This window comes from Montipora capricornis, chromosome 9 (genome assembly GCF_036669925.1).
Source record: "Montipora capricornis isolate CH-2021 chromosome 9, ASM3666992v2, whole genome shotgun sequence".
Lineage (NCBI taxonomy): Eukaryota > Metazoa > Cnidaria > Anthozoa > Scleractinia > Acroporidae > Montipora > Montipora capricornis.
This window is the reverse complement of record NC_090891.1, coordinates 11,681,183-11,696,182: the sequence shown is the minus strand read 5'-3', so window position 1 is coordinate 11,696,182 and position 15,000 is coordinate 11,681,183. Positions and strand designations below refer to the sequence as shown.

General features: G+C 36.6%; 1 protein-coding gene across 5 annotated transcripts in view; it reads left to right on the top strand.

Moving 5' to 3' along the window:
- LOC138016851 (plasma membrane calcium-transporting ATPase 3-like) overlaps positions 1-15,000 on the top strand; it is a 35,248-nt gene that overhangs the window by 2,585 nt on the left and 17,663 nt on the right. For 3 of the 5 annotated variants that reach the window (XM_068864029.1, XM_068864026.1, XM_068864027.1), the window contains 3 exons: positions 6,576-6,981; positions 11,647-11,756; positions 11,920-12,099. In XM_068864029.1, coding sequence (XP_068720130.1) covers positions 6,576-6,981; positions 11,647-11,756; positions 11,920-12,099 — 696 coding nt within the window. The remainder of the gene's footprint in view (positions 1-6,575; positions 6,982-11,646; positions 11,757-11,919; positions 12,100-15,000) is intronic. The other 2 variants (XM_068864030.1, XM_068864028.1) reach the window with 1 other exon arrangement.

The window sequence follows — 15,000 nt, the reverse complement described above, 5'->3', positions numbered from 1 at the left end:
GTTGTATATTATTATTCAGGTATCCATATTCAGTCTTTCAAACCTTGTGTTGTTCGTCTTCAAATTCATCTTTGTTAAAATATAATAAGTTAATTAATACATAATATCATTTCCCTTTGTGCATGATCTGTTCTTTTTGTGAAAGGAATGAGAGACTCATTTTGCATCCATGTTTTCACTGCACTGGGAATTTTACATATTTGCACAGGCAGTTGTTTGTTTTTGGGTTAGTTTTTCTGGCTTTTGTGTATTTGGCTTGCTTTTTTGTTGAGCAGATGTTTTAAATTTGGGGTGTCTGTCATGTTAAAATATGAACCTCTGGAGTACGTGGTCAAATTTTTTTGTTAGTTATCAGTCCTATTTGAATTTCCACAATAATCACTATTGATTCCTCATGTTATTGCTATTCTTGAGAAATTATGATCAATTTGGCCAAGGTCTTTATTCCTTAGTTTGTATCTTATTTGAAGAAAGTAATGAAACAGTAACAGATGTCAAGTCAATTTTAATTGAAATCAAATTACTGTACCTATAAGGTGTATTAAAAATAAGAGTAGTTTTCTTCTAATTAAATTCAAGAATTGTTTTGTTAGTTTTCACTGTACCTGGGAAAAAAATTTGCAAAGAAAGGTAATTTTAGGCATAAGAGCATTTTGAACACTCAAGGTCAAGTTAATTATAATTATCCAAGTTGAACACAATGCTTTACTTAATAAGAAGCTCATTCTTTAATTTTGTAAGCTCATTATGAATTTTTTCATCAAAGACATCAGTTCAGTTTTAGCATTTCATTCACAGGGACAGCTGTTTTCCCCTCATGATTATGTGATGTGATTCAATTTGTGTACTGGTTCAAAATTGTTTAAACCAGTTTAGTTTTGATTTTCCTTTGTTTCAGAATCATGCATGATAATCAAAATTGAAGTGGTTTGAAAAAAATTAAACTAAGAAAGAGTTGAACCACAACATATACCGTATTTTCCCGTGTATAAGTTGACCCACCATTTTTGATGGCAAAAAAAGCAATTTCTTAATTTTCTTTGTTAAATGTTTGTGGGAGACTAATCTTGTATTCTTCGATTTCTGGAAATGTGGATATACAAAAAAATCAGGGCCTCAAGCGCTTAATAGTTTTATGGTTCAGCAGTTGTTGTATATGCAGGCATTTTGTCCTTGAGTTTCGAAAAAGTTCTCGGAAATTCGAACATGTAAACCTCAAACTAACCTGTTTCGTCTTTCAAGGATAAAGGGCTTTAGAGGATAAGCACAACATCACAGAAGCAGGAGTCAATCTTTGAAATGAACAATGTGAAAATGTGCAAGGTTTAATTGGTGTTTGACTTATAATTTCTCACATGACAAACAAAACAAAACTCATAAACCAAACAATAAGAAGTTTGCAAGAGCATTGAAATCAGCCAGGTTTGTATAAAGAATAAAAAACAATCATTACCAACCAGCATTTTCATGCAACACAAGTGACAATGCTTGCACGCAAACATGAGGTATTGCGCCAGGTTACTAAGCCGTTGAACAAAGGTGTTTTATTTGAAGAGACAGAAATGCCTTTTAGAGCTTTCCGCCTTTGGAAAACGAAAATTTCCAGTGTTTATTTCGTATTTGTGCATATTTCAACTGAAATTGCTAACATTCATTTTGAAGTCTTTTGCCGGCTTTAGTCCACTACGTTCGTCATGCCCAAGACAACATTATTATGTTAATTTTGAATAAATTACTTAGCTGGAACTTGGGTCAAAATCTTTGACCCCTGTATAAGTCGAGGGCGATTTTTGGAGCTTCTTTTGAGGCCATAAAAGGTTGACTTATACACGGGTAAATAAGGTACATTGTAAATGAAAATTGTTTTTTCTGTGATGGAAAATTGAATCTTCAGGTGGAATTTTATTGTAATGTTAAAATAGATCATTGGTGACCCATCTTTTGCATAAACATTATAACCTATTTTCATTTGAAAAGCAAAATGTCTGTTTGGGATTATTGGGGACAAGGATATCTCTCAAAAAGTCTGCATTTGATAAAGGAATACCATCCAAAATAAGTAATTATTTATTTAATTGATCACTCCCCATGGGGGCTTTTCCTCGTTAACAAAACATCAATATCTTGTAAGTACAGAAGATGACCTCATCCCACACAACCCCTTATTAAAGTTAGTCTAGTTTTTTGGAGTTGCTTGTGAAATTTAAAGGCTCCCATAGGCCAGGCAAGTATTTCTTATGATATACTTGTCCAGACAAATTTTGGGTTGAAAAGTATGTAGAAAATGTTCGATAAATTTACTTGTAACCTGAGCATTCGTGTTTTATTTTACACTTGTCAGAAATTAAGAATTTTGACTCCCAGTATTATGTGATCCCGATTTACACTGGTCTATATCTGCCATGGCAAAACGTACTTGAGTGTAGCTTACAAAGTCACGATTCGAAGACGCAAAGTTTCAACCCTCCTGTTTAGTGTCTTCCTTTTATGTTTTTATGTTTGTGTTTTTGCTGTTTGTAAGCAGCAGGTTCTGCTCCACTTGTTTTCCTTTTTGCCGGAGTTTGTGAAACACCTTGTAACTCATTGAATGCCACATTATTAGCTGAGGCCATGAGTTGCCATTTGCTCTTTGCTAAACCATGCCAGCAGTGAGATACAAGAAAATTGAGCCTGCAATCGTTTCATGGAAAATAAGTACTGCGTGGTGAAAGATGTTGCCGATGGCACCCAAACTTGAGGTTTCAGTGCTGAGGAAAGCTGCATGTTTATTCCTTATTTTCTGGAGGTTTCTGTTGAAAGATTATAGCATTGATGACATTATGAAAAGATATTAATTTTATTAAAACTTCATTTGTCCAACAGATGACCTTTAGAGTTCTTATACTTGTCTGGATGAGTTTTTAGTTGTCTGGGACAACTGGAGAACTGCAAATGTGGATCCCAAGTGTAGTGGAAATTTGAGTTTGCTTGTGGCCATGCACACAATGTTGGTTTTCAAGGCCATTAGAAAATATGTAACGCTAAGTTAAGCGCTTGATTTTAAGATTACAATGTAACTGTAATAATCTGAAAACAGAAATGAAAAATAAATTTCATGTGCAAGCTTCAAAATATCTTTCTGTTTCTGATTAAGAACAAAATAAAAAACCTGCAGTTCAAATCAGCGAGAAAAAAAGCAGTGAATGCAATTGAGATGTTTGTAAATATTTTCTTTCTCTCGCAATGTGGCCCAAGAACCTTAAAAATTTAGGTGCACATTAGTTGGACAATACACTGGGAAACATTCATCCACAGACAATGAGTACTTTTAGAGTTGTAGGGGCAGAACTAGCATTACACTACTAGTTTTTGCCCTAGATATTTTACCGTTATGCCAAAAATAAATTTATCATTTCAATTAGCCTTCAAATGGTTTGATCTATGGTTTGGTTCGTTTCATTTGAATTGTTTCGATGGGTTGTAAAACACTTGGTTTCCTTCATTATAGTCGTCACTCTAAGATACTTATTTTGTACATAATCCAAAAGACATGTTCAAATTCCACTTTTGAAAATTGCAAAGCTGTGAAAAGTGCGCAAACAAAACAATTCTTGTTCTGCTTCACTGATCAAAGTTTGGTTGCCTAGCACGTGACAGTTTTACTCAGTATGTGACTAATTCATCCTTTCAAATGATGGCATGCCGTGAACCAAACGAATCATAGAGAGATACAAACGATAGAAATGATATAAAAATGTAATGCTCCCAATGAAAAAAATTACGATTCCACCAACTTTGTCGTGGTGCTGGGCACTAACAAAGCAAAATAAAGGAAAGGCAAGTATCAAAATAAACAACAGATATCATAGAAAAGCTTTTGTTATTGGTATTATTCCAGATAAATACTTTGTAACAAAGAGATAACTGACAACCAACACGTGCACAAGGCCTAAAGTAAAGTAAATTAAAGTCAATTTATTTAACGTCAGTATTTCCTTCAGTTATGAAACTGGTATCAATGGAAGCCGACATTGCGCCTTGTACCCCCCTTCCTCTGTCATTGCTCCGTTTCACGGATATTTAAAGCTATAGATACACGGGTCACAGAAAAGTGGAAATAGACGTTGAAGTCACCGAGGATCGAACTGGGGACCCCTTGCTCGGAAAGTCACACACTAGTTAACTGGGCTATGCCTGCAAATGTACCCGGGGAAAAACCTCTCAGAGCAGAGTAGAGAACCAACAAACTCAACCCACATATGGCGTAGCATCCGGGAATTGATCCTGGGCCACATTGGTGGAAAGTGAGTGCTCTCACCACTGCGCCAGCCCTGCTCCCCTGGCTCCCCTTGTTGGTTGCTTTGGTCCTTGTGTTGTAAAGCAAATCCCGTACTTAGTTAACAAGGCAATTTTATTGACTGAATGGTGTGGAAAACAAGTGTATAAAGCTGTCCATTGATGAACTCCTTGGATGACCATAAAGCAGAGTGACTACAGCTAGTCATCACCTGTTCTGTACCCCCACTTTTTGTTCTCACTTAAATTCCATATAAATTTATCTATGGAGATTCATGTTCATACCAAAATTTCACAACAACTCCTAATTTACATGCATGAGTTACAATAACTATTTACATCAAAAAGCTGCACACTTGTTCTCAATCTCTCTGTTGGGTTAAACGTAACAAGCAACCAGGCATACTTTTCCTTAGAGAGGGCGTGAAAAGGTACGCCTGATACAATTTCTTAATGAGTCATCTGCCGCCCACCTGTTAAGAATGATGTTATCTTGTGTCATGCTATAAATGTGAGGCAATCAGATTTTACCGTAAATTACCTGCATGTTGCAATTCAAGGAAAGATGGCGAAAACAAAATAGAACTCTAGCTGGAATGTTTGTGAAGTCAGAGTTTTTTGGTGTGGTGTTTTAGCGATCTGCTTAAACCATCACGGAACAAAGAATTTCTTGATAAAATCACAGAAAAAGCCGAATCTTCATATTATCAGGTGCAATCAACAGTACAACAAACTTTTTTTAAACTCTAATAATTAAGATGCCAACAACAGATGCTAATATCTCATAGGCAAATGTCCAATTTTTTCTGTCAAGCTTGGCTCATTCCCCGGTTGTAGCAGCACTAAGTTCTATGCAGCTCTTTTTGGATTCACAACTTGTTTCTTTGGAATATGTTCCAAAGGACTTACCACAACTACAAACATTTTCGAGTCGGTGGAAGTGGAATGATACATTTTTTTTCTAGAATGACTGGGACTGTAAATAACAATATTGCCAAACCCCGTGGGAAGTGCAACTATAATGTCGTCTTTTAGACAAACCATTCTTCGGATGCATTCTCTCTGCTCTAGCTTTAAAGATTTTTGAAAAAAATGTGAAGTCGAAGGAACAGCAGCTGTAAACAGAGCCTAAACATCATTCCTGTTCAAGTCTTCTCGGCGGCCATAATATGATCAGATGTTAACCGATTTTACTTAAGTATGATTTGTATTTGAGTGTTTTTGAGTGAGGCTCTAAGAGCTCTATTGTTTTTCGCCCAATCAGAGTAAAGTCCAGATTCTGGACTACGGGCAGACAGCTCGTTAAGAAATTGTATCAGGCGTAACTATTTGCGCCCTCTCTAAAGAAAAGTGCAAGTGATCGCAGGTTAGATTAAACATTTTTAGCTGGTTACATGCTTTCATATGACAATGGAATTTTCTTCTGTGATCAGTTCTCTGATAGGCCTTTTTTTCTCTACAAGTGTTTTTTGCTTATAGAAAATAGTGTTTGTCTTATAAACTCATGTTTGCCTTTATTGAATTTCAGATGGTCTTGTATGTTTATTAGTAAAATAAGTTTCTTTCCTTGAGATTGACTGTTCATTTCACAAAATCATGGGTGATGATTCAAATTCTTCAGATTGCCCTTTAGTTCTCTTCTTTTGCATTATTTGGTTAAATAGGACATTGTATCAAAGCATGATATTAAGAATTTTCTTAATTTTTTAATATCTCCTTGGTTGAGCATCAGACTACCATGCAGGAGGTCGCTGGCCAACACCCAGAGTCTTCAATTAAGTGATGAGAAATTGTTGCCTTTGCAGTGATATTTGCATATGGTTAGACTTTCTAGTCAATTTGGATAGGGACGATAAACAGGAGGCCGCATCTGATATCACTTGCATGGGACATTGAGAAGAGTAGGGGACGTAGTCCCCAGTGTGGTGGTGTCGCTCATTTGTTCTGGGGGTCCTGTGCAAACTACTCGTTATTCAGTTAAGATTGTAAACTGCTTGGGTGCCATTTCATGCCATAAAATTCCCCCACAAAGTATTGTTCATTGACCCTGAAAGGCCCCTAGGAGAAGAGTGGTCAACTACAAATTCATTCTTTCATTCATTCAGGGTGCCATTATAGACTTCATAGATGTTATTGAATCTTCTGTTAGTATATTAATCAGTGATTGCATATTCTTGTCGATGCAGGTATATTTGGGGTAAACCAATTAACAACAGGGTTCTTGTTGCTCTGGAATTTTTTTCTTCTGTTTTCTCTTTGATATATGTGTCCCAAATGTTGTATTTTCTGTTATGTTTTAGCCTTCACAGTCAGGAGATGGCCTCCCAATTCAAGTAGGCAACAAAACAGAGGGTGCTTTGTTGGGTTTTGTCCTTGAAATTGGCGAAACTTACCAACATTACAGAGATGAGAACCCAGAGTCCAGTTTTGTTAAAGTGTACACCTTTAACTCTGCGAGAAAGTCTATGACCACAGCTGTGCGCCTTCCAGATGGTGGATTTCGCATTTACTCCAAGGGAGCATCTGAGATTATTTTGAGTCGTTGCACGTCAATAATTGGTAAAGATGATGAAATCAGGCCCTTTGCATCTGCTGATGCAGAGAAAATGATAAAACAAGTTATTGAACCAATGGCTTCTGATGGTTTGAGAACAATCACTTTGGCATACAGAGATTTCCCAGCTAATGGAGTACCCCCTGATCAAGGTGTGTACCATTAAAATGTTGTATGCTTAGTAAAGTGCTGCTACGATCAAATTTTTATCCCTTGAATTTTTAGGGGGCCAATAGTTTTTGGTGGCAACACACCTACGACTATGAAGAATTTGTTCCCATGGCAAATCACTCTTTTGTAGACCCCTCCAACCTGATTTCAATATTTTTGGAACTCGACCTAACATCTTTATATGCTTCCAGAATCATTCAGAGGAGGCACCATTTGCAAATATCAAAATAGAACGCCAAAGGTGGCCTCAAAGCCTTTAATATCAGGGAGGTCTGGAACCAGTATGTTGCCATGGTAACAAAACTGGTAAGCTCATATTGTGGAGCACATCTGTTAGAATCTTACTGCATAGAATCAAGTATTTCTGATACGAATTGGCTGAGATATCTTTCTTTATAATAAATGATCAAAATTTGGTTGAGTTTTATGACATCATCACTTGGCTAATTTGCATATTTTAAAAACTTGAATATCTCTGGAACAAAAGTATGTATTTCAAAATGGTAAAGAGCATTCTTCTTGTAGCGACTACATTTATGTCCAAAAATAGCTTAGATATGAAAGATGCAAATTTCATCATAGTAGCATTTAAACCACTCAAAACTTGTGTCTTTTTCAGATGTTTTCCTTTTGCTCAAAACTTCTCCAATGTTTGCATGTGGAGTCACTACTACTTAGAGTGGTTATGCATATGGCCTTTCATATAATAATAATTATTCATTACAGTAATTATTATTGTTCAAAAGTCAAATTGTACTTTAAATTTTATTTTTTGCTTTTATCAATGCTGAGTTATGAAATAAGATGGGAGACAAAAAATCATCTTTTTTGTTTAGCAGCAGCCCTGTAAGCGAGAAGTCTTTACTTTGACTGATTTCAAGTTTAAAGATCATCACTTAGTTAAAATAATCATCCAGTATGACTGAATATTATGGTCACTGTGTACATGAAATTTTATGACAACATTAACAGGAATATTAAAATGAATGCTTTCATCAGTAAGTTCTTGTAGTCTTGGTGGCTGACAGAAATGGCTAAGGACCATTTAAGTCAAAAGGTTGAGATTCAATTTCCTTTTCAAAACAGGTCACAAACTGACCACCTTTAAAAATACAGGGCTTCAAAGTAAAAGAAAAATTCCATTGGCGGTGTGGCGACAAGACATTAAAATAAGTTGCAATGTTGCAAATTTTAGTTGTTAAGTTGTCAGGCTGTATTGTATTGCCAGCGATTTAACAAACAAAATGAACCCATAGTACTTGTAACATTGCAGCGAAATTATGCTACAACTGTGCCCCTTATTTTCAGATTGAATGAAAATTCACAGCAAGAAAACAAAGTAGTTTTTTTCATTTCTTTATTTATTACTCAGGCCCATAAGGGCACCAAGGAAAGAAACCAGTCGCTTGTAGGCTTGTTTTTTTTTTCATCATAGTCACAAAATTAATGTGCATACCCCATGGATATTGAATTAAACCCCACGTATGGGAATTCGGGGGAATTATTACTATTCTATGTGGTAAATTTGCACTCCTAGAACCTGAGCCCTCAGTTATACAGAGTGCACGAAAGCAGCGCACCTTACCGCTCGGCCACGGAGTCACATATATGATAAAACACTTGTTTGTTCGTAGAGTAAAACATGCTTCTCACTGAAGTTAAAGGGCCACCGACAACCAGTGTCCTTTGCGCGCCTTTGTTGTTGTTATTATCCGGGCAATCGAATCGGCCGGTTCGCTTCAGAAACATCCCGTGAAGAAGAACTCCTGAGAATTCGCTGTTCGATTTGTTTTTTAATCCAAACGCCTTCCTCCTTTCGTTCCATAATCTTAAGGTTGAAGTAGTGAGCCAAATAACATGGCGCTTTTCCTTCCTCGGCAGATGACCTTTCTTCACAGTTTTCATTTCGCTTTTAACACGAACACAACACCCAAATAACGCCAAAAATACAATATTTAAACATTAAGGAAAATATTTACAAAGTTTTAAGCTACTGGGCATCCAAAACACGACGATGTGAGGCGATGGAATTTGACTTTTCAAGAAATACTAGTTTCTGTATTACAGAAAATGGCGCCGATAGCTTGCACGCCCGCAAAGACTTGTGGTTGTTGGTGGCCCTTTAAGCCCTGTCGGGCAGGGTTAGTATCTGGGTGGGTGACCGACAAGTACAATGTGCAGAGAGCAACACCGGATTGCCTATCATAGACGCCATATCGGAATATTCATTTTTAACAGAATCCTGACCATTCTTCGCTTTAGAAGACATAAATGTAGGAGTAATCATTGGTTGAAGAAGTAAGGAGGGCTAAACCACTTGACCACAAAGTCCTGTACTGTTTCTTGCAAACGATAGTTCTCTAGGCAAACCAGTTTGTTTGTCGTCCCAAACATTAATTTTTGTTCAATCGCTGATACAAATGTTGAAACATGAAGCCGAATATATTTACAATTTCCAAACTTCTAAATTTAAAAATTTGCAACTGGATTGACCCCTTGTTTATCATCAGTGGAGACTGTTATCAGCTCTTTAGAAAAGAATAATTGCAATGTAGTTTGAAAGGCTGCACAGTTATTTGATTCTCAAATAAAGACTTGATTCCAAAGGAGAAATGCATGATTTGATATGCAAAAAGTGTGTTTACTTTAGTCAGTTGTGATTTGCGTGTGCATCGACATAGACGTGACTGAGAACGTGCAGAATTACAGAGAAAAGGCTGACTCGTCTATTTTATAAAAGCAGAAAATGGAGGAAACTTGCTGGAACATATTTGGTTAACAATGTGCCAATGTTATCCACATTTCATTGTATTACTAGGAGATCACTTGCTCGTAAACACAAGTATAGGAGCTACCTCAGGTTATGCATTTATAGCCTGTTCCAGGCTCCCAGATAGTCAGGAAAACGAAAAAAACTGCTGTTGATTTCATTTATTGGAATGTCAATCTCTCCTTAAATGCTGATTTCAAACTTACAGTTTGTACATGTGTTAAACCAACTAAATATTATGTTTAGTAATGTTTACATGTTTTATCAGCTATGAGCCAAGCAATCAGTAAAACTGTTTGACTTTGATTTACATGAGTATTCTGCAGGGCATTCCTTAGCATAGTTGCTTCATTTACATAAGCATTTGGATTCCATTTTTCAAGAGACAAGGCCTTCTCTAAGTAATCATTACGTCTTTTTGTCATGGCATATCATGATTGCAGTACAGTCAAACCTCGATTATCCGCACTCTTTGGTACTAGATGAAATAGTCCGGATAATCGAGAATATGAATATTAATGAATTAACAAAAACTGATTACATTAAGGAAGCGACATTTAATCGTGAAACAAAACATTTGCAAATCGTTTGGAAAACAACATGGTCTACATGTTCACTGTCCATTGTGAATACCTGTACACGTGTCGGCAAACGTCATGATCTTTTCCTTGCTCTGGCGGATATCAGATATCTGCCGTTTACTAACGGTATTTAGCTGACAAGTTGGTTCCTTTTTCTTCTTTCTCTACTCAATTATAGCCTGTTTATTTTCTTTTATCAAAAGAACGGATCGCTTACGCTTATGATGATGTATATGATGATCGTGAATAAACATTCATGACATATTGTAGCTTGTTTGCCGAATGAGCCAATAGATTGTGAAATTTCACTTAGCAACAAAGTAACTCTAAGCCAATCAGAACTCATCGAAAGTTCTGTATTAGTTACAACGTGTACGAGCGCTGCTTTATTTTGCTTTTTGAAAGCGAAACAAACTTGCACCTTTACTTCACATTTCAACGCTATAGTTTTAAAAAGAATATGGCTACGGATCTTGATCATGATTAATAAATTAATATTCATGACAAAATTGGGACCAGAGAAAAAGTCTGGATAATCGAGGTCCAGATAATCGAGGTTCGACTGTACTTAATTAAAACAGTTATTTATGGATATGGCCCATAAATAACTGCAGTTAAAAAGAGTTTCAGCTCAAAACTGAATGAATTTTCTATATATTGTTTCTTTCAAGACAATCTTGCTGAGGTTAATATCAGAAATTCAACAATTTTATAATAAAAGGTGTTCTTTTGAATATGAGGTTTAAAACTGGGCCTTTTCAATGGGAAAGTGACTGTCACATTTATGAAGCTGTTAAGAACAACGTAAAATTTTAAGAGGAAATTGGCTAATTAAAACCATATGTATGGTATTGGAAATAAGTGTTTGTCTTTTTCTGTGTTTTGAACTGGTAAAGCATCCAGAGAATATCTTTGCTTATTACTTGGAAGGTCAAGACCTGAAAATTTTGAGAAAGTAGATGTCTTTTTTTTGCCGAAAGCGGTGTCCTTTGCTTCAGCCCTTATGAACAGAGTGAAAATCTTTGTCCGCAGTGGTTTCTTTGTTTGTATGCTAATTTAAGTTCTGAACAGCTCCAGAGTGTATTGCTCTGAATATGCACTTTGTAGATGCAGAATCATGATAATAATTTTTGTGCAATGGCTACAGTGTTCGCTTTTATTCTGGGTATGCTGCTATACATGTTTTGATAATTTCCTTTGAGATGACATTGTGTAGTACGTATGTTATACATGTACATGCAGATGTTACAATGGGTAAATTCTCGTAGTAATAAGTTGCTTTTGTTTATAATCAGCAGGTGACGATAGTGAAGAAAATGAGCCAGATTGGGAAAATGAACGTGAAATCTTGTCCCATTTGACTTGTATCGGAGTTGTTGGTATTGAAGATCCAGTAAGACCTGAGGTAAGTAAAACAGCTCCTGAAGTTGATTACGGCTTTGTTTTACTCCCACATTGATAAGGTGAACATTTTGAGTAGAAATTAAAAAAACTGTCATAGCTTTTGTCCAGGTCAATTTGGATGTTTTGTTCTAATTACATAACATCCCATGCATTAATTCTCTCAGGTACCAGATGCCATCCTGAAGTGCCAACGAGCAGGAATTTTTGTCCGAATGGTAACTGGTGATAATGTTAACACTGCCAGGTCTATTGCTCTGAAATGTGGAATTCTAGAAGCTGGAAGCGAGTTCCTGGTTTTGGATGGCAAGGAATTTAACAAAAGAATTCGTGACTCATCTGGAAAGGTACATTACATTGCTAGAAACTAGATGATATTCCTCAAACATGGGATAAAGGTTAATTTTAAGCATTCTCCAAAAATGTACCTTTGAACTTGTTGTTTTGACCCTGTCTCCTTTGAGGAGGAGCTGCATTTTAATGAGCAGTGCTAACGGTAATACAGTCTGCTCTGAGTTTGGTTTGAAGGCATTGAAATAAAGCCTTGTGCACAGTATTGGTTGTCAAACGTTTGTTATCGACAATACCTGACTTTTAGCTGTTATTTCTTTGTTAAAAAGTATTTATCTGGAATGATACCGAAAACAAACTCTTGTCTATTATATCTGCTGTTTATTTTGATACTTGCGTTGCATTTACTTTGCTTTGTTAGCACACAGCACCAAGACAAAGTTGATGGAATCGGAATACTTTTGTCGGGCGCGTTACATTTTGATCTGAAACATCACACTTTTAACGTTGTTTCTATCGTTTGTAATGTTTCAGACTTTCTATCGTTCGTTTGGTTCGTGGCAGCTATTGTTTGAAAGGATGAAATGAAAATGTTTAAAGCATTTTGAAGGTTTCAAAGGTTTCGAGCCTTTCAAAGTTTGTGCATTGTGTGAGAGAATTAGTCACGTACTGAGTAAAATTTGTAACTTGCTAGGCAACCAAACTTTGTTCAGTGAAGCAGAACGAGGTAATTGTTTTGTTTGCGTGCTTTTCACGGCTTTGCAATTTTCAAAAGTGGAATTTTAATGTGTATTTTGAGTTATGTACAAAAGAAATATTTTAGAAGAGGGTTAAAATGAAGGAAACCAAGTGTTTTACAAACCATCGAAACGATTCAAATGAAGCAAACCAAACGAACCAAACCATTTGAATGCTAAGGGAAACGAAAAATTTATTTTTGCCGTGATGGTAAAAATTTAGTGCAAAAACTAGTAGCGTAACGCTAGTTCTACCACTATTACTCTAAAAGTTCGCATTGTCTGTGGATGAATGTATCCCAGGGTATTGTCCAACTAATGTGCACCTAATTTTTTAAGGTTCTTGGGCCAGATTGCGAGAGAAAGAAAATATTTACACAAACATCTCAATCACGTTCATTGCTGTTTTTCTCGCTGATTTCAAGTGGGGGGTTTTTTATTTTGTTGTTAATTGAAAACAGAAAGATATTTTGAAGCTTTCTTTTTACCAGCTAAATACACCTGAAATCTACTTTCCATTTCTGTTTTCAGATTATTACAGTAACATTGTAATCTTAAAATCTAGCGCTTTATTTAGCGTTACGTATTTTTTAACGGCCTTGAACACCGGGTTGACCCATAGACGGAGAAAGTTGGCACAGAACACCGCTGCTCAAACGTACTTTCCTAACAGAAAACCGTTGCCGCCGTAAAACATGATTTTTGGAGTCTGTTCTCAACTCTTTATTTACTTAGTGCTCCAGACACGCGAGTGCACGAGCACAAACCGCCAAAATACATGTTCTCATTTCCCCGGCCAACCTGTCAGCCCTAAACCCTTGTGCGCGCTCGTAAAAACCCATCTTACGCGGGAAAAAACTACCGTGAAAAGACTAAGTCTTGTTGAGAAAAATAGTTTTGGTGTTGTAAGACCTCATTAGCTACCCCTTTGTAGACATTGACACATTGTGAATAAGAAATGATCCGTCCTTTATTGTGTTGTTCCGGTTTCCTAATTTTCATGAATTATGCAGGGTTCTTGTTAAGAGCCGGTAACCGGTTATTTTTACCGGCTGTTCGAGTAAATGTTACCGGCTGTTTCACTGAAATATTTGCCGAAATTATCCAACGAATGTTCGTCTGTTTAAAGGTGAAATCACATTGTGTTTATGGGAAAATATTGCTTTCCCCTTCCAACCAATCCTGTGAAGATATCTGGCACATGTTATCGCTTCGAAGTTATACCATTTGTAAAAGCAATCCAGCTTGTTTTTCGCCAACTTATCCCTCGAAACGATGTCCGCCATGTTTCCTTTCCATTCCTCCCGCGGCCAGGGGAATTAAACGTTTACAACATGGCATCCACACGTGGAAAACAACAGAGAGGTCTTTCGGAATTTGGTTTTCAACAATAGCGTCAGAAAAGCGTAAGCTACTTTCTTTTTGCTGAGTATTAAATTAATTTAGGAGCAGCTGGAACACGACAGCGATCGATACGAACGTCAAGTTAAGACTTGAGCCCGCTAGCCCGTGCAGGGGCAGGTAACAAGGTTACCTGCTATTTTTGGTTTTTTACCTCCTGTGCAAAAACTTAGCAAGAACCCTGTTATGTCATGGATAAAAACCGTTTTGGAAACAAACAAGCGACCGACCACGAAAATCGCCCTGTGGCATGGAAACATGACGTGCGTGTTGAGCCCGCTTACTCCACTAGAGGCTTGACGCGCTTGTCAGGTTTCAACTTTGCAGGTAATTTTTGCGGTCGCTACAACAAGTTGCAAAATTGTTGAGACACTTTCATGAAAAAACACCTTTTCTGGCTTCCAGTACCCACCGTATCTAGAATTTAAACCTTTCCCACTTCCCCTCCCCTCTCCCCATTTTTATGTTGACTGTTTGAGAATTCAGCACTTTATTCAGTTAAGAATTCAAACGTTCTTAATTACAATTACATCATTCTAAAAAGTTAAATTATCTATATTTATGATGTACACTAAGTATCTAAAAAACATATATATAAATAATATATAAAAGTTCTAACGATACAGGCATCTATTTAAAAACACCTTTTTAAAACGCTCAGTCTTAATTTTAGGTAATACAAAATTATGGCTTCTAGGCCTCAAGATTCTTGTTCGTTGCGGAGTTCGTTTAAGTTTCCAACATATTTTTGTCTTGCTAGCAACACTGATAAGGGGGGGAGGGGGGCTGAAGTGTGAGAGATAATAGGTAAATTAATAG